Consider the following 19,855-nt stretch of genomic DNA (forward strand, 5'->3'; position numbering starts at 1 on the left):
ACTTGCGCCCTACCCACATATCAACCTTCATGTACCTCCGTTACCCTTTTTTTTGAAAAAAAAAAAAAAAAAAATACTATATACCACATAATTATCTCATAATACTAACGTGCACGTGCAATCCTAACTAATTCTTAAATTTTTTTTCTTTTTAAGTAAGGACGGGTCCAAAGGTTAGTTGAGATTACCACATAAACATTGTAAAATAGTTATGAGATAAAATTGTAATTTATAATATTATTTTTTTAAAAAATAAATAAACAGTAACCACCCTTAATACTTTTTTTTTTTTAAAAAAAAAAAAAAAACTCTCGTATTTAACTTAGAGGTTCTACTTGACTGATCGAAATTCCCAACTTACAGTCTCTTGTAAAAAGAAAAAAGAACAAAGGAGAGGACAAAAGAATAATATAAAGCCCATGTGAAAGGGAGTTTCTTGTCTGAGACTTGATCGATTAATAGTAAACTCCATGCTCGGGCATAAATTCTAATTTTGAAGCATATCATTAGTTAGAGGAATAAAATGTCTCATAGCAGCTCTATTTAGCCGTATATTAAGATTCATTTTAAGGGTACGTTGGAAAAGATTTACCTACTTAGGGCATAATTTTTTTGGGGATTCCAAGATCTCCATCCCGATAGATATTATAATAATTTTGTTACTTGAATTGCTGGAGTCCATTACAAGTCTCAAACAGTCTATATACTTATTCGGTATATAGACAAATAAATCATATAAAAATTTCTTATACATTTTACATTTAGGGTAAAATACTTTCTGAAAAATATTTTCCACATTTTTTTATGTTTGGTGCAATTGAAAATAATAGTCAAACAAAAAATATTTTCAAGTTAACCAAAAAAACTTCTTTAGTTTCGGAAAATAATTTATATTTTAAAATTTCGTAAATCATTTTTCGAAATTAAATTCCTCCTTCTTAGACCGTCAGATCACTGTTGGACCAGCAACAACTCTTGTCGTCATTGATAATAACATATTAGCACCGACACTAAAACAATCGTTGATCCTTTTTGGCGAGGTAACTTAGCAAGTATTAGCAACAATTTTGTCGTCATTGATGACCAAATTTCTTGTAGTGACATGAAAAAAAAAAATGAAAGTAAAAGTTGACACTTGAACAAAAGTGATCAAAAAAAAGTGATAATGTATTATATCTCTTAAAAATGTTAACCACATTAAAGCACCAAACATTGGATAATATTTTTTTTCAACAAAAAATATTTTCTTAAAAAATAATTCTTTTAAAAATATTTTATCCGGAAACAAAACCTAAATTATTAGCCATCGGAACAACAAACTCTCAGATGAGATTCGGATCTCTACTTGACGTAGTTGGAGAGAGCGAAGGCTAAGAGAAGAGAGTTTGTTTATTTTTTAGTTAAGTCTTTTTTAGATAGGCCTAAACGCACCACCCTGTAATTAGTAATTAAAGGGACAAGCCCTTGTTCAAGCCTATAGTCCTCGACCCACTCTAAGGCCAAACAATCACAAGAGGCCTCGTGAACAGACAATCTCGTCGACGCCGGAGCCGGAATGGACAGAGAATGGGGTTCGAAGCCTGGAAGCGGAGGCGCCGCCTCCGCCCAGAACGAAGCCATCGACCGCCGTGAGCGTCTCCGAAGGCTCGCCCTTGAGACCATCGATCTTGCCAAAGATCCCTATTTTATGCGCAACCACCTCGGCAGGTATCCCATTCTCTCTCTGTCTGTCTCGCTCTTTCTCTCTCTATGCATATTTGATTTAGGTTTTTTGGTTCTGATGTTTTGGTTTGGGAGTTTTGTTGTAGTTATGAGTGCAAACTTTGCCTGACACTCCACAACAACGAGGGTAATTACTTGGCCCACACACAGGGAAAACGCCACCAGACTAATTTGGCCAAGAGAGCTGCCCGCGAGGCCAAGGAAGCGCCGGCGCAGCCTCAGCCCCACAAGCGCAAGGTCTCCGTTCGCAAGTCAGGCAAGCCCTTTTTTCCTTTTCCATTTTTTCCTTGTCTCTTTTTCGACCCCGTATATACTACTGTTTTGTGCCTTTTCCGCTACCAGGCTTTGTGATCTGTTGTGTGCCAAAACGACTATGTTATGTTATTGTCCCCAGAGTATGATTTCGTCGAACGTGTAGTGGGCAAAATTGTGTTAACGAAGATAATTGATTTGTGTTGGAGAATTTTTACTGGTTGATAGTTTGTCTGCCTCTGAGTAAGATCACCTCTGAGTAAGATCACATCTTTGTGTGTTTGTAGGTGGTTTTGTCTGAATTATTCTGTGAGAAAGAACCTTGAGTGGGCATTTGGGTCAGAGCTATTGCCATCAGTAATGGGATAAGCTCATTTTTAGTAGTTCATGAGAACGAACCTTGTTCAGGTTTTTCCTTAATTAAATGGTGGGTACCAGTTCAAAGTCCCTTAGGATTGATTATTATGCATGATGTACAATTTCAATTCTTGCAGTACAGCTTATCACCCAAAAAAAAAAAAAAAGAAAGTTGTGAATAGGAATCAAAATATTGAGCTTTTAGTGTGTGTGTGTGTGTGTATATATATATATATATAATAAGTGATTGACAAATATCATTAAATACGTAAGGTACCACTAGGTACACATGAAGTATACCAAAAGAAATACCTAACTAGAAGGAGCAAAAAGAATAAGGAAATCCTTATAACTAATCGTCAAAGGAGACACATAAGCAATTGTCCACAGATACAAAGTTTATAAGAAAAAGGTTTTTATCTTCTCCAAAGTCCTCTCCCGGTTCTCAAAACTTTTGTCATTCATTTCCTTCCATAAACACTATAAAAGGCACATAGGCACCATCTTGCACACAACAACACTCCGCGGACTCCCAGAGGTCCACCAAAAAGCATGCATATCGACTCGAAGTCTAGGCAAAACCCAAGACAGTCCAAAACAATTGAAAAAGGCAATCCAAATGCCATAAGTCATTTCACAATGAATAAGGAGATGATTCACAGACTCCCCATTCTTCTTACAGATGCAACATCTGTCCACCGTCCACGACAATAATGTGCCGCTTCATGAGGTTATCCATGGTAAGCCTTAGTCTGCCACACACTCTTCCAAGGGAAGTGGCATCCTTCACTACAAACAAGGGAGCAATAGAAGAATTTAACCTTAAAACAACCCTCTTTTGGAGGGGATCCACCACATCACTTCCTCGTCTTGCTCTAGCTCAGTGGATATATTTGATAAGTGAAATACTTAAAAGGTTGAAACTAGGGGTTGAAAGCCACAAAAATAGGATTTTGTTATGATTAGTTGCTTGACTAGTTCAGTTAGGTGTAGATCGTATTTGAAATGTAACATGAGTATGAAATAATTGAGGGAGGAGGAAATGATATATGTCTTGGCTTCATTTGTGGCAAGACGAGGTGATGTCTAAACAATACAAACCTCCAGGCTTACAAATAGCTCAGATAAAGAAGATTTAGAAGAAAGGAGCTTGTGCAAGTACTACCAAAATGACTTGTCAGGGTTAGAGTTACCATCATATGACATTATGGGTCCATGCCAGAAGTTAGTGTCATTTGAGTGTTGGATAAGTGTTAACTAGTGTATATTACAGTTTCCAAGAATGGGTTGTCTTTCTTGTGGACTAGAATGGTTTGAACTTTTATCATTATCCCCAAAACAAGGAAAAGTTCAAATGCAAGAGTTTACCTTATAATAGGTAGGTCTATGGTGATTCTGCTAGTTATACTCTTAAGAACCTGAATGTCTTGCATCTTTGATTTTGTGGTTATTATTCTTGTTGATTTTGTATGTCTTTATTTTCCTTTTCCTTTTCACTCAGAACCTTTAAGAGAAGTATTCCGTTGATAATTTTAGCTATATTGTTATTCTTGACTCATGAGTAAACGTCCATCTGCTATACTTGCAGTCAAAATTGGAAGGCCTGGGTATCGGGTAACAAAGCAGTTCGATGCAGAGACGAAACAGAGGTCTCTTCTTTTCCAGGTGCGTGTTTAGTTATTCCTTTTTTATTTTCTCTATTGTGTTTTGATTGTATACAGATTCTCTTTCTTGCCGGTAAATTGGTAATGAAGAATTTTGTTTATGGGTACAATGGGCAGTAAGAGAAAGATGATATTAACAATATTTTTCTGGTAACATTATTGTGTCAAGCAGATTGAATATCCTGAGATTGAAGACCTTGCAAAACCAAGGCACAGGTTTATGTCTTCTTATGAGCAGGTTGGCTCTTTGTTTCTTTGAACTAGATTCTTACCTGAAATTTTTCACGTGCTTCTGTTGATTTATTTATCTATATTGCAATGCACTTGACTAATTAATGCTAAAATTAATTGTTTTTTGAAGACTAAATGATGTTCTAACTTCTTTTTATCACATCTCAATGGATGCAGAGGGTCCAACCCTTCGATAAAAGATACCAGTATCTTCTTTTTGCAGCTGATCCATATGAGATAATTGCTTTCAAGGTAAATCAATCATATAATTGTACATGCTTTTGACCTGAATCTTATTATTTAAGTGTAGATGTAGCTATCCACCCTAAACTATAGGGTCATTTGCATTCTGCGCTTAAATAAAATAATTTTGCAATCAACACTTAACTCTGGATTAATATATGCAATGTCCACTTTAGTCTCTCTCTCTCTCTCTCTCTCTCTCACAGGCTACTTAATCTTCTTTTCACCGTAGCAGTGGGGCGTACAGGCGCGTCCCGCTTGGGGCTCTATCTCTCTTAGCTATCTGTCTCTCCATCGTTCTCTCTTGCCTTTTCTTAGAGTTTCCTGGGTGTTGGGTTTAATTTTTTCGTTCTGTTGGAAGGGATGCTTTGCCTGTAGGGGTGTCGGTTTCGGCCTGATGGAGAGCCGATTCTTTGCGGAGGCGAAGTCCTTCCGATTCTCGGTGGAAACAGGGTCTGCCGAGCTTCGGGTGGAGGAAAAGAGGAAATGGTTTTCAGGTTGAGCTGCACTGCGTGGATGCTGTCGAGGGTGGAAGAAGTTTTGGGTAATCCTGGGATCGAGGATTTCGTTAAATCCTTTAGGGAGGGGTCTAAGGCGACCATCACTCGGAGAGGTGAAAACACGTCTGGGCGGTTCTTGGAGGTAGCTGTTTTCAATGGAGGCCGAAGAGGACGTATTCTCTTTCCTGAAGGTCGGGACGGGAGAGGGTGGAGCCGTGTTTTCGGGGAGCTGAGCAAAATTCTGGATTTTCTGGGAACCACGGTTGGGTCTTGGTCTACCTTCCTCTGGTGGTTTTCCGTCGGGCGTTAAGCTGGGGAAAGGAACAGGGCGTCCGTCGTTTGCGAAGGTGGTGAGTTCAGCAGCAACAGTCTCAGGAAATAGGGTTGCGGCAAAGATTGATGGAGATTGGCCTTTGCCAGTCAGGTGCAACGTGGAGAAGACGCAGCTGCGGGGAATGGAGATGGGCGGTCCGTCAGGTGAGAGATTGCTCCGTTCTGGAGGAGCAAGCGGTTGGCCCCTCGGGTATGGGCCATCGTGTAGATGATCATTTCAGGTCTCGAGGTTGTGTCTGTAGACCGGCTGGCGTGTCCAGGGATTCAGCTGTTGAGGGTGACGTTTCTCTGCAAGGGGATGGCGTGTTTGGAGTGTTCGAGAAGGTTTTTGAAATTCTGGGCCACTTCTCCAAGGCGCTGGTTTGGGCCTGTGGCTTTTCGAAAAAGTTGGGCTCTAAGTCTTTGTTTGGGTTTAAACGTAGGGTGGGTTTTGTGGCGGGCCGGGTGCTTAAGAGGGTTAAGTCTGTTTTTAAAGGGTTTCGGGTTGGGGCTAAAGTGATTAAGCCCAATACCAAGTTGGATGCTGTTTCGGGCCATAAGCTGTCTTCGGTTTTTGGTGCGATTTCGGGGCAGGGATCGGGTCCGAGGTGTCTTCAGCATTTGGCGGAAGTCCATGGGAGCGCTCTTCGGCCGGACATGACGTCGGCGGCAGATCCTGGGGTGGATCTGGGTCTATCACATTCCGGGGCTGGTTCTAGGGATCGGCAGCTCGTTCCAATGGTCGAGTCCGTCAATCAGGCTACCGTTCTTCCCCCCATTCCTGTGCCGGTGTTGCGTCCTCTTGTGCTTATGAGTGATCTTCCTTCTGGGGTGCGGTCTTCTATGGTTTCAAGTTTTTCCGGTTCAGGGCTCATCCATCGGCAGGCAGTGGTTCTTCCGTCGGCTGGCTCTGTCTTGGTGAGGTCAAGCGTTGAGGAATTTCAGTTTGGTGAGCCTGGTGCCTCGTCAAGCGGTGCTGGGCATGCTTCCGTTGGCGTTGCTTCTGGTGCTCCTTCAGGATCTCTCCTTCGACAGGCAGTGTGCATTCGGATGCCCTTGCCTTGGTAAGGAGTTTTGGTGGGGTTCCTCTTTTTGGTAAGTTTGGAGGTCCTCCTGGGGTTTCGGCTTCCATTCCCCCTTTTCATTGGGTCTTGTTTCCTTAGTGGCCAAGGCAGTTCTCCTCTGTGTTTGGGTGCCCCTAGTTACCTGGTTTGTCATCTGGGGTCTTTGAGGTGGGGGAATCTTCAAAGGGGATTGATCCGAAGGAAAGTGTTGTTATTTACCCCAGGGTAGTGAAAGATAGTAGGTCGTGTTTTCGCACGATGGGGGTTACGTTTGTGGGATCTGATCAGAAGGGATTTCTGGATTTTTTGACTTTGATTGAGGATGAGTGCTATGCCTCTAATTCCCCTCCTAAGAAGGTTAAGGAGATAAAAAGGAAAAAGGGGAAAAGAGAGGTCAAGAATCTAGAATGTTCTATTAATTTCGATGCTAGGGGAGTGGGTTCTAGCCGGGTTAGGGGCAAGAAGTTGGGGGTTTGATGTAGTATTCTTCTTTTGGGTTTTTCGGGTGTCTTTTTTTTTTTTTTTGTGGTGTCCTTTTTGTATACTTCATGTATGCTTAGGGACGCCTTTTACGCTTTTTAATGCTATTTTGTTTATTACCTATCAAAAAAAATATATGCAATGTCCACTCCACCATCCAAATTAGGGTTAAAATTAATGTAATAGTGGGCAGATGCATGGTAGGGCGCACTAAGCTGTCAAAATTAATGGATTAGTGCCTTTTAATTTGCAATGTCCTCCCTACATCGTCCCCCAACTAATATGTTAGTTTTGACACTCATTTGGGGAAGGTAGGTTGGATATTGAATGACCCCATAGTTTTGGGTAGATAGCTGAAATTAACTATTTCGTTTTGTTTCAAGAAATTTTATTGGTTGTGCTTGTGTATTTTCATTTCAGGTTCCTAGCACAGAGATTGACAAAACCCCTCCCAAGTTCTTCACACATTGGGATCCAGACTCTAAAATGTTTACGGTTAGTTTATTTAATACTTGCTCAACTGCTTCCTATGTTTTTAGATGTGATTTGGCACAAAGACTGACAGTTTGATTGAACAGTCTAGATGGTCTGAGTTGCTTATAAGTCAGTGGACTAAAAAGCTTGTGTAACCTAGACATGTCATTTGATTTGCCTGTGGGTCAGCTCTTGGTCTTAATTCTCGTTGTAGCTCTCCCTGTCTCTCAATTTATTTTGGCACCTAATGACGCAACCAAGTAGACCAGCTTACCTGCCGGCTGAATTGCATTGGACAATCTTTTCTTTCATAGGCCACTTGCTAGTCTGGTTAAAATACACTGAATTTTATTTTTTCAAGTTTTTTTGTTGGTCTGTATCTGCTAATGGTAACTTATCTGACCTTTTTTTTTTTTTTTTTTTTGTGACTATCAATGTGAAGTTGCAATTATATTTTAAAATCAAGCCACCAGAGGCAAGCAAACCTCAACCTGCCCCTGCAGCCAACGGCACAGCGGCCCCTGGTGTCCCAACAAGGCCTTTGCCACCACCACCCCAAGGTCCACCCCCACCACTTCCTCCAACACAAGGAGGGCCACCTGGTGCACCTATTGGAAATCCTCCTAGAGCCCCTCCTCCAATGTCTGCTTCATTCCCCCCACCACCTCCTACAGCAAATGGCCCTAGGCCTATGCCTCCTGGTGGGACTCCACCTGTCCCTCCCCCACCTCCTGTTGGTAGTGGCATGATGGCGAATTTCACTCCTGGTACTAGGCCTCCAATGCCTCCCTCACATGGTTTTCAAGCTCAACATATGCAGGGCCAAGGTGTTCGTCCGCCACCGCCACCTCCTAGCATGGGGCAACATGTCCCCAGGCCACCTGCGTCTCAGTAAGCAATTATCTATATGGTAGTTGTGCGAGAACGGTGTTCGACTACAGTGCATTTATTTTCTCTAATTTGAGGGGAATTATATGAGGGATAAAGATGCGGTTATCCATATACTTTAGCTGAATTGAAGCTCGATCTGGTTAGCAATATGTAAGATATTTGAGGGTTTCAGTTGATTAACTTGTCATTTTTCCAGAATCAATACATTTTTTCCCTTTTTTATTTTTATTTTTATTTTTTGGAGATACCTGAAGTCTCCTCGTGGTTGTTGGATCGATTTTTCTACTTGTTTGTTCCATATCAAATGCAAAACATAGCTTCAATATGCTGCTTGGTGTTACACCTGTAGTGTCTCATAGGAAATGTTGTTTTTTTCTCCTGAACAATCGATGGGAAAAGGGAAAATTACCACCGGGGGGGGGGGGGTGTTGTGAATGTGCTTAAAATGCGCTGACAGAAACCAATAGAGAGAAAGGTTATGCACGTACTTTGAATTGCTACCAATTCTCGGTGTAAATGATGGCATCAATTTTGTTGATATCTGTGTTGGATGGGAAGTCAGGTGCACCACAGCAGTTTATGTGCAATTGGCAATTGCTCTGGAACAGGGCGGTGCCATTTATCATGTAGTTTGTAAATTCAATGTGGTTTCAGTGTTGTATATCTAATCAAGTAGATATTCATGATTTATTGGAGATGGTGGAAAGGCATTTACTTCCATGAGCAAAAGGTTGATAATGGCGTAGAAACGTAGGCAAAATATACAATTTAAATGCTGTAAAACTTAATTTGGATTATGAAATGATTCATTTCCATTTTACTTGTAATTGAGAGGATCTTTTTTCGATATGGCATTGTGGGTCATAAACCAAGTTCTTAAGGGAGCCGCTCTTCTCTCCATTTCAAATGGAGAAGCCATATTTCATGATACATATTATATTTTACAAATTTAATAATTGTGCATACATTGTGACATGGGAAATATGTTACTACATTTAAAAATTTTAAAGGACTTAATATTATATACATCGTTAAATGCAACAATATATATATATATATATATATATATATATATATTCCTTTGTAATGCCCATAATTTCATAGAGAAACGCAATTTATCATCCGGTAAGTTAAACGCTATTGTAGTTAGTCGTGAGAAAGCCATTTCCCCTAGGCTCTATATCCTTTGGAAATGTTGTTTAAAATGCTATATGATAATATAGGCCTCTATATATATTCCTTTGTAATGCCCATAATTTCATAGAGAAACGCAATTTATCATCCGGTAAGTTAAACGCTATTGTAGTTAGTCGTGAGAAAGCCATTTCCCCTAGGCTCTATATCCTTTGGAAATGTTGTTTAAAATGCTATATGATAATATAGGCCTCATAGAGGTGAAAGGCTTCTCTTTTCAACCTTTACTAAGAAATAAATAAATAAAATTGGCCACGGCTACCAAACCTTCGAGTTCGAGCCATGAAAATCAAGCAGACGTGTAGGAACCGAATGTGCTACTAAAATTGAACACATGCCCGATACATTTTTCTCTATACTTTAATTTGGAGATAGGGATTCCACGCAATTCGAGTAGCCCTCACAAAGGGAAGCTGCCCAAGACAAATGGACTTTATAGTCCCCTCTTCATTTGAACTGCCTGAATTGCATGCGATTCAGATATCTCAATTTGGATGTATTTCTACCTAGGGGTCCATGATATCTCAAGGTTTTCAGTGAATGCTCTCATCAGATCTCTAATATGGTAGTGTATTAATATCTAAAACGCTTCCTTGATTTTCTCCTCCAGAAGCCTGTTAATCTGTGATATTTTCGCCACATCCTTCAAGCTCATATTGTGAACACTAAATCCACGAATGAAAGACTAATTGAATACAACAGGAATGAAAGAAAATTGACTTAAACTTGATGTGCTCTGAGAGATAACCAAATAACCATGAGAACAGAAAATCAAACTCACTCTATCAACAACATTTTGATGTGCTAAGACCTGACTTTGCCCATTTCACAATACTTACAACACAAGTTGACGCTTCTTCCCATTAATTACCCTTGCATGAAAATGATCACAACTGCCAGAAGAAGAATGTTGTGTATTTAGAACCAAAATTTTAACTTGTTAATGCATTTGGAGGGAACACCTTTTGAATGAACTCCAAGAAGCGACTTGAGTAGAACGTAGGATCCACAGCGGAGATGGACAAGGAATCAAACTGAAGAGATTTATATGCATGTTCGATCTTCTTAGTCGTGTTGTACTCTTGCAAAATATCTATGATACCCAGGTAGAGAACAACATCGTATGCCTCATGGAACATTTGGGTTTCCTCATTTCCTGGAATCCGCTCTGCCCTTGCCGGCATGTTCACACCAAGCTGGATTTGGAACCTGCTTATCGAAGTTGTAAAGAAAAGTAAATTCAAATGCTGCAGAAATAGGGTAGTAGCTATTCCATGGGTCTACAGGGAGGCCTTCTCTTATTCTGATATTTACCTGAGTCGCCTAAATCTTTGAAGACGTTCTAAGATAGAACATCTTTCTAGTGATGGCATTGATGAAGCATGTAAATATTTTACAATTTAGCTGTCTACTGCTCTGGGGCATTCCTAATTTTCTTCAAACAATCATATATCTGATTCATTTTAACACACACCTAGGCGTTTCAAGAAATCATACCTTGCTGTACCAGGAAGAAGGAGATCAACTTCCTCATCACCAGCAGCTGATGCTCGTAATCGGCTACCCCTGATGTGAGGGCCCACAACAACGCTATCATCATCTGTTCCACGAGGGACCAAAACAAGGCCTTGGGGGTAATTGGAGATCTCATCCTCTAGAGCGTCTGAATTGGAACATAAGCAACAGAATTTTGATATTAGTCCTGTGTCTTAATGAACAGTGTAACTATGAAGTTGTGGACAAACGATAAATAACCAGAGCAGGTCAGAATTTTTGCATGCTACAATTCAGATGGGTGTAGGTCATATACCAAGTGCAAGAATAGGATTCAAATCCTTTTTTTTTTATAAGTAAATAGGATTCAAATCCTAACTGGTTAAATACATAGGAAATATGAAAAAACTTATCACAATACATATAACAAGAACCAAAAAGGACATAAACCAATTTGTCGTAAATGTTAAATAAAGAGGGCGCTAAGTTTTCAAATTGGAACTTAGCCCGAATACTTGGATTATCAAGCTATCAACATAGGAACTGCTACATGTCAACCCTAATCCCATTAACAAATGTGATTCTAAAATTATTCCAGGATTACTTGTACTACATCAAGATCATAACGACAATACTCAACATATTGATCTAGTTCAACTTAAAATAGCTCAAAGATAATCTTTCTCATTACTTAATACTTAATGAGTGTATATTACTACCTACTAGTAACTCTTCACACTAGTTCTGTCACAAGTTTCCTACTGGTTCTCATTTACCTTCTTTTTTCTTTTTTTAATTTCCGTGTAACCTTCTAATCATGAAAAGACACCAGAGAACCGAATCAAATTGCTTCCTAAAATTTCATGAACAGATTATGCAGGAGCACAAATTTTAAAAAATAAGACATTATACAATACCTACCTTCTTCTGCAAGCCTTGCCAATCCATCTGCTGTCATATTTCGGTAGAACATAAGAGAGCGCAGGTGCTGGGGAGCTCGATAATGCACACCTAACAAAAGGCTGTAATCCATAATGTGCTGTGCTTCCAAAAATTTACTGTCAATCTCAATCTGCCTGAGTTAAAAATAAAAAACACATTTGAGGAAAGTGTGGCCAATATCTGTCGTAACAATAAGCACTACAGCTAGCCAGCATGAGATGGATACCACAGTTCAAATCCTATCATTTAAAATAATAATAATAATAATAATAATAATTGGAACTCAGAATGTTTACAAAAATATGGCATCCATACAGAAACTGTTATGGTTTTCAATTAACTAAGGAAGAAAAAAATTATTTGCTTGGGATCTTCATGCCCTCGCTTACCACATCAGGTTATATAACCAGGGGTCCACTGGTATATTACTTAGTTTACAAACCTCTGACAGGTGAACCCCAAAGTAGCAAAGAAGTTTACTGAACATCTTTGAAAGTATCACTTACTTCAATAAAGCCTCCCGCCAAGAGGGTTCCAAATAAAAGCAATAGTTTAGATCCAAATCTTTAAGTGTTGTATTCTCATCAATTTCAACCTTGTCTGCTGATCGTCCTAGGGATGAACCCTTCAAATCAAATCTTCGATGGATCCTTAACTCTGTGCAGAACATATTTCCCATCACTACAAAACGAAACTGCAAGGTAAGAATTAAATTAAAAATATTAGCTTCTTGTGAAAAAGGAAAAAAAAAAAAAAAAAAAAGGAAAAGCATCTCACGTTATTGAAGCAGGTTTAATGAAAGAAAACATGAGAAAAAGTCAGAATCAGCTCTAAAACATAGTAATATCGCTGGATTGTAAATATTAAGAGTAACTTATAACCGGCCACGACATTAACATACATCATACATGCAAAAATGCTTCCGTACAGAAACAAACTTCACTGTGCTGATTACCTTTTGACCACTTGAAGGCTTGATTCTGTGAAGGCCAAAAAATTTTGTAATGAGTGTGTTCTCATACGTTCTCACATGATGATAGTACTTTGGAAGCATTCTTAGAAGGACCTACACATCAAAACTTTGGTCACTAGAATTTAGAGGTATATAATGAGAAAGAAACGGAAAAGAACATATATATGTGTGTGAGTGTGAGTGTGTGTGTGTGTGTGTGTGTGTAGCAGATGAATCACAGTTCATAACTACATTCTTGGTGAAGCATGATTTTTTCTATTTCAAGCAGAAGCATATGAAAACCGGTCATATCAGCTCCTGAAAGTGAAAGGTGTATTAATCACTCAAAAGTAGCCTTTAGTATACTGAATCCTGAACAAGGTATCATCTAAACCAGAATATTATCATCCAAGCTAGCCTCTGATGGCATCTGATCAAAGATGATAATATAAACAACAGAATTGTAAAGATTTTTGGTAAAGAAGGAAACGGGGATTTGATGGCAATGAAAGTTTGACACACTATTTGAAAATTGGAACCCTGTGATGTTACAATTTACTAAGCAATATCCATAAGTGAAAAGTGGCTATCTTTGTACCAAAAATCCAGTAATTGAAAAACAAAAAGTTAATACCTGTCAAACATTATTAATCTTTTATCTTAGAGGATGCACAAACCTTTACTTCAGATTTTCGCAGTGTCTTAATCATGAAACGATCATCTTGAGACAGGAAAAAAACACTACCACTTTTCCCAGGAGAAGAAAGTTCCCTGAGAGCATCATTCCCACAAATGGACATCATGTAATCTGCAGCATCAATCTTGAACAATTCCCTCAAATTCCTACAATGAATTTTCACAAGGACATCAGTATCAATAACATCTTCTTTCCTTCTAATGGATATCAACACCATGAGGAGAGGGGGGGGGGGGGGGGGGGGGGGGGGGGGGTTCAAAATCCCCCAAGCATGTGTCAAAAGGCATTATTACTTACCGGCAATTATATTTGCAAGACAAGGGTTTTCCAATTTTGTTCTTTTATCCAAAAGAATAAAGACATTTGACTATGATCTCCATTTACACTTTACAAACTGATTGACTTACAAAATGATAGCTAAATGCAAAGTATCCCTGTCATAGATAAGGAACAGCACAAAGTCAAGAATTCAACCATTCTCAGATTAACAGTGATATCATTAAGATGTACAATTTGAATGGTGCATCATCATCTTGTAAAAGTGGTTACAGAGGGCGTGGAGAGGGCAACTCGTGAAGGCTAAGCAGGAGGTGGATATGGCACCTTCAGATTCTAGGTTGACCTGCAAGCCCTTTTTTCTTGGTCGGGTTATGTTCGGTGTTGGGTTATTTGGGTTTTTCTTTTGCTTGCCTAGTTAGGTGTTTCCTATTGTATGCTGCCTGTGTATTTTGGGATGCCTCACACTTTTAATCAAATTTGAATTAATTATTTTTTTAAAAAAAAAAAAAAAAATCGATGCTATGGAAGATATTTTTTTCAAATGTTTATTATGCTCATCATGGGCACTGCACCTACAAGGAATAACAAGTAAAAGAAACACTACAATCACAAAAATTTCTGAAACATTATATATATACAAAAATTGAAAAGTGAAATAATTATGTTAATCTGGTATGTTGCTAATTAAAGCATAAGAGTTCGTCAAACACTAGGATTAACCATAACAAGTATGCCGTATAAATGCATCATACAAAATAAATCGGCCCCACACAAGATTCACCAAAGCATATTGAAAAATTCAACTACTAACCTGAAAACCATTGGGCAATAATCTTTCCACTTAAAATCCTCTGATTGATGTGGTGGCGTCAATTGGGACCCTTCTTTGGGAAAATTCATCCAAAAGCTAGCCCGGGGACCAAAATCTGATGCCCGAACTTCTCGCTTCTGTATGGGCGTAATTTTCCCCACAGTATATCTGTTCATATTCTAATGCATGGTCAACATTAACCTTCTAAAACAATGTAATGGAAGATGAGATAACAACAAAAATAATTGTAGATTTTGACTGTCTTTCCCAGGATAGCCAGATATTTTCTATCTATCGGGAGAAACTCTAAAAGCACACATGAGAAGCAAAGTGAAGGAGAAATATGTTGTGGCTCTTTGACAATTCTTGTGGAGTCATACATTTCTCTCTATTTTTTGTAATTATTTTCTTTGTTTCAATGCAATGAGATAATTATCATAGGAGAGAATAAAAGATTACTGCAGTGAATAATAATATTTTTATTTCAAAAGAAATGATAAATTTAAAGGCTTATTTTTATCAAGAAACCATGCAGAGTAAATTAAAAAAAAAAAAAAAGAAAAAAAGAAAAAGAGAGAGAGAGAGAGAGAGAGAGATGGATAGAGCAATGTAATGAAGAGTCATAATTGCAGCAGCCTAATTACGGGAATATATTATGAGTCAGAAACTTAAAAGCACCTGATTCCAAGCTGTAAACTGAGCATTAGGTCATAACTCCTGTGACCTTTAATGATAGCTTCACCGGGCCTCTTAACCTCCTTTTCAAGTTTCTTTTGAAGTCGTTTTGCTCTTCTAGATGATGGCGAAAAACTACTATTTAATACAAGCTCACTGATTAATACTCCTTGCATATATTCTCGTTCTAGTATTGGAGCATTCGTCTCAACCTCTTTTTCACCATCTTCTTGCAAAAACTCAGTTAATCCTAATGATGATTCATGTCCAATCACTTTTTCAATAGATACCTCAAGACTCCAGCGCCTTTCCAGGGAAACATTTCTGCTGCGAGATTGCTCTAAATTTAGCAGGCTTCCTTTGGAGAGCTTATCAGATGAATGACGGCGAGATCTCTGGTTTGCACCAACCTTAATATTTCCCATATCTACAGAAGCAGCATGATGGATATGTGAAAGGTTCTGCTTTCTCAAATCTGGCAACAGCCCTCTTTTCCTCAAAGCAGTGAGGTAAAGTTCTTGTACAGCAGGAAGCCGGCTACCTCTTGGATAAAATGATCCCTTTCCATCCTTCAAGCCCCGTGTCCAAGTTCCAACATAGCAGCCCCCATCACTCCATGTGTATGCGCCAAATCCATGCATCATGCCATTTAACCAGCTTCCTTCAAATGAGTCCCCATTTGTCCAAGTAAGAGTTCCTTTCCCTGACATTTTCCCACCTTTCATGTTCCCTAGATAAACATTTCCATTAGCCCATGCGTACTTACCTGGCCCTTCTGCTGCACCCTGCATCCAAGAGCCTTCAAAGACATCTCCATTAGGATAATTTTGAATTCCTAATCCATGTTTGACATTAAACCGCCATCGTCCTTTGTAGGTCAAACCATCAGATCCAATATGTGTCCCTGTACCATGCATATAACCACTTGAAAATTCACCCTCATAAACCGCTCCAGAAGGCCATTGCAGTTTTCCATTCCCATGCTTCATCCCCCGTCTCCACTCCCCCTCATATATGCAACCATCTGACCAGACATACTTTCCCATACCCTCAGGGATGTTGCCGAGCAATGACCCAGAATATGATTCCCCATTGGGAAGTAAGAGCTCTCCAAATCTAAACCCAGCAGTTTCAGAAGTATGACCAACTTCACCATTAGTTAATATGGATGTGCTGTCTCTATCGGAAATGGCATCAAGAGATTTTGTTCTCTCTGCAAAAGAAACTGCTTCTCCCACGTTATCAACAATGGCCACAGGGCCAGACATGCATAATGGCAAAAAGGAAACAATTCCTTAAAAGATTTCAAGTGTCTTATAAGTTCTCATAAGCCATATGACAAGATGGGGTATCACTAAAAGATCTTACTGTGGAACTGTAAAAACAACCTCTCAAACTCCTTTTCCTTTGATCTATTAACAGAAGAGAGATTAGAAACTTAATATTAGCTCAAGATAGCTTATTGGAGCAAAGAAGGAAGTAACATATAAAGCCTTAAAAGGCAAAGGAATTCACATAGGAATCCTATATATTGGCAAATTTATACAACTAAAATATGACCTCCAAAAGACAAGACTTGGAAAAGGAAGAGGTTAAAAACAGAAACAAGATGCATAGACAGAAATGAAGTAACTCAGAATAATAAGGAAGCAACCAGTTATCAAAATGCTAACTACCTGCGAATATGAAAAGCAGGGCACATATCCAACTTTTGAATCAGCATTTTCAAATTACTTTATCGAGTTAGAAACCTCTTTTGAAAATGTCACTATCCAATTATTCCACTTAGAGAAAAACATACAAAAAGGAAACGAAAATAAACCTTCAAGAAAAATTTAATTCGTGTTCTTCCATCCTTTTCATGTTCTAGGTTTTGAGAACAAAACAGAAAACCCATTTTCTTTATTCAGACCCAAAACTCGTCCTAAATTTTATTTTTTTTTTTGGATGAATAAGCTTTCATTAAAACCAACAAACGAGAATACACACCAGAATTAACTGGTTCCCATCTCAAACATTACTCGTCCTCAAATTTAACAAGCAGAATTAAGAGGTAGCCAACCTATCACAAAATCAGTCAACCAAACCCTAAATTGTCACATAGTTGGCAAATAATATTTCTATTTTTGATCTATTAAAAAAAAAAAAAAAAAGGTTTATAGTAATTTCCATTTCGGCTCCGGATTCAACTCAAGGAGATTTTTCAAAAACTAAACAATTCAATTCTCGAGAACTCAAGCTACAAGCATATAATAATAAAAGGAAATAAAACTGGGTTCAAATCACAATCATTTTTCCATTCTTTTTAGCCGACTTTCTTCAATCTGAATCCCAAAGAATCACATATTTCAGCTAATTTCTGCTACAAGTAGTGGATATCCTCAAAACCAAAATCATCAAAATAATTTCTTAAACTTAACCGAAACTCAAAGAGAAACCAGCTTCAAACCACTACATACCTCGCAAACAAGAGACATCACAAATGAGAATCAAAGCAAACGCAACCTCTACAATCACACACACACACACACACACACACGTATATATATATATATATAGAGAGAGAGAGAGAGAGAGAGAGTATATGTATAGACCTTCAATGGAGAGAGTTAAAAAGAGCTGTTGAAGATTGATGAAGACTGAAGACGCGGTGGTAGTTAGCGACTTTTGAAGCTTTTCTTTTCTCCGTTTTCGCTTTTGAACCAAATATTTTTTACGGTTACGAATCCCAAGCTGAGTGAGAAGTAACAACTACGTACGCTCTCTTTCATTTTTTAAATCGAAATCTTTCAAAATTTACCTGCCTTTTTTGTTTATATATCACGCCCTAAATACAAGAGGATTATTTCTATAGATTTCTCAAAATAATTTCGCAGTAAAATTTATATAATTTTAATAATTATGTTTATCATTTTAATATATAACTTACTGATATATAATAATTAAAATAAAAATAATAAATTTTCTTTCAGAAATAATACATCTTGAAACAAAAATATTTGAATTATTTATTAAAATAATATAATTATTATTTTGAAAAATATGCTTGGAGTTTTTTTTTTTATTATTATTTTTTAAAAGGATGCGTGGAGTTATTAATTCAATGTATAAGTTTTTTTTTATATATTTTATATTTATATTTATATCTTTTTATTATGAGTGACACGTGTCGTTATTTTATTGATGCTGATGCGGCACACTACTAAAATTCATTAATTGTTTGACAAAATTTAATTGCAATGAGTAATTTGTTTTTTTTTGCATACCACGAGAATTATTGAGTTCATTTTGATACTACAAGGAACTACTTGTAAATCAGGTAAACCCAGAGATTGATTTTGCAGTTTTTTCCCATTTTTTTATTATGAGCTATCCAAAATTTCATCCCAACTAAAACCCTAATATGTGTAATCTTCCCATTTCATATGCACCGTATAATTATCTAGTTCGTCTCGTAACGCTTTTTGATTGTGATGTAACATAAATATGAAATCATTTTTAAATATTTTGTCCGTATTTTGTTTTGATTTGTTTATTAATGTTTTACCTTTTTGCTAAAAAGCAAAGCGCTTCCTTAAAAGGCATTGTCAAACGTCCTTCAAATCGGGTTAAAAAAATTCTTCTAATTCAGTATATTAAATTGATATATATCAATTGAATATATGATTGCGTTTTTTATTTTCACATGCATATAGAGAAATTTTTTTCGATCTAATTATGTTTTTGTTTTTTATTTGTAACACAAATACATTAACAAACAATTCAAAACACAAAAACTGTTTTCACCTTTAAATCACATTAAAACACGGTTTTGAAATTCGAGAGTTAATTAGTCTAATAGTTGAGGTTTTATTCTTTATTTTGTATTAGTGAAGTGAAGTGCCCGTAGTTAGCAAGAGGATTAGTGCCAAAGCTCAAAATGTGATTTGTTATTTGCATTATATGGTAAAGTAATTAGTAATCGCTGGATTATCATAACCTCCTCAACCATTGACTCATTTTTGTGCGTTGGATGCTACCTTTTCATTTGTATTAGGCACCGACATGTGTAATCATTCTAATTTTTCAATTATGTTAGTAAGAATTAAGAAAGCGATAAAGTCATTAAGATGTCGGTTCCGGATCGGCTGTTACTCACGTACGACGACGCTCCGTCTTGTAGGCCGTTGGGTTTGTTTGACCTCCGGACTCCGGTTGATAGAGACATGGGCCCACGGCCTTCGTTTTGGTGGTACGTCTCAAAGGCGATTACCTTTTTACTTTTTAGGTGTCTAAAAGGTTGAAACTTGAAAGTTGAAAGTGTGGTACAACTAATTATTGTCTGGTGTGTCCAAAACCTTTTTGAAGGACTTGGGCGCCGTTTGGCAAGTGGTCAACCCCTTCCCCTCTCCTCACTTTTTTTTTTTTTTTTTGTGTTAAAAAAAAAAAAAAAAAAAATTCTTTTCACTTTTCCATATAAATTATTTATACTTTATACCACATTGACCACTCCTTATTATTACTAAAAAAAAAAAAAAAAATCCACCTCAAATATGAAAGGAAAGGGTTACCAAACGGGGCCTTAAAAGTTTGAGAACTTTATCTAACTATTTTTTTTTTCTTTTCTCCCTTTCATATTTGT

General features: G+C 37.7%; 2 protein-coding genes across 3 annotated transcripts; one reads left to right on the top strand and one right to left on the bottom strand.

The window, feature by feature from the left end:
- The first annotated feature begins 1,355 nt into the window (after window positions 1–1,355).
- On the top strand, window positions 1,356–8,515 carry LOC133873637 (uncharacterized). The gene is made up of 7 exons (XM_062311367.1): window positions 1,356–1,707; window positions 1,809–1,978; window positions 3,920–3,996; window positions 4,168–4,233; window positions 4,404–4,478; window positions 7,246–7,320; window positions 7,742–8,515. Exons 1-7 carry the CDS (start codon window positions 1,556–1,558, stop codon window positions 8,192–8,194), a joined length of 1,068 nt encoding a protein of 355 aa, XP_062167351.1. The 5' UTR covers window positions 1,356–1,555; the 3' UTR covers window positions 8,195–8,515.
- Window positions 8,516–10,089: 1,574 nt separating this feature from the next.
- Window positions 10,090–17,984, bottom strand: LOC133872608 (phosphatidylinositol 4-phosphate 5-kinase 9). Of its 2 annotated transcripts, none has more exons than XM_062310176.1 (9): window positions 17,829–17,984; window positions 15,238–16,646; window positions 14,560–14,727; window positions 13,450–13,615; window positions 12,776–12,886; window positions 12,327–12,514; window positions 11,800–11,954; window positions 10,882–11,047; window positions 10,090–10,593 (listed from the first exon to the last, which is right to left on the bottom strand). In XM_062310176.1, the coding sequence occupies exons 2-9, from the start codon at window positions 16,500–16,502 to the stop codon at window positions 10,317–10,319; spliced, it is 2,496 nt and encodes an 831-aa protein (XP_062166160.1). In that variant the 5' UTR covers window positions 16,503–16,646; window positions 17,829–17,984; the 3' UTR covers window positions 10,090–10,316. The 2 variants fall into 2 exon arrangements, with proteins under 2 accessions (XP_062166160.1, XP_062166161.1); XM_062310177.1 differs by lacking the exon at window positions 17,829–17,984 and adding an exon at window positions 17,694–17,823.
- Between the last annotated feature and the right edge of the window lie 1,871 nt (window positions 17,985–19,855).

This window comes from Alnus glutinosa, chromosome 7 (genome assembly GCF_958979055.1).
Source record: "Alnus glutinosa chromosome 7, dhAlnGlut1.1, whole genome shotgun sequence".
NCBI lineage: Eukaryota > Viridiplantae > Streptophyta > Magnoliopsida > Fagales > Betulaceae > Alnus > Alnus glutinosa.

Bases quoted from the DNA above. Each gene is read 5' to 3' on its own strand.
- LOC133872608 (XM_062310176.1), bottom strand. From the start codon at position 16,502: ATGTCTGGCCCTGTGGCCATTGTTGATAACGTGGGAGAAGCAGTTTCT. The intron at 13,616-14,559 runs GTTAGTAGTTGA...AATTCATTGTAG, and splicing joins TATTGCCCAATGGTTTTCAG to GAATTTGAGGGAATTGTTCA. The intron at 12,515-12,775 runs GTAATCAGCACA...CTTACCTTGCAG, and splicing joins AGCCTTCAAGTGGTCAAAAG to TTTCGTTTTGTAGTGATGGG.
- LOC133873637 (XM_062311367.1), top strand. From the start codon at position 1,556: ATGGACAGAGAATGGGGTTCGAAGCCTGGAAGCGGAGGCGCCGCCTCC. The intron at 1,708-1,808 runs GTATCCCATTCT...GTTTTGTTGTAG, and splicing joins ATGCGCAACCACCTCGGCAG to TTATGAGTGCAAACTTTGCC. The intron at 4,479-7,245 runs GTAAATCAATCA...TTTTCATTTCAG, and splicing joins ATGAGATAATTGCTTTCAAG to GTTCCTAGCACAGAGATTGA.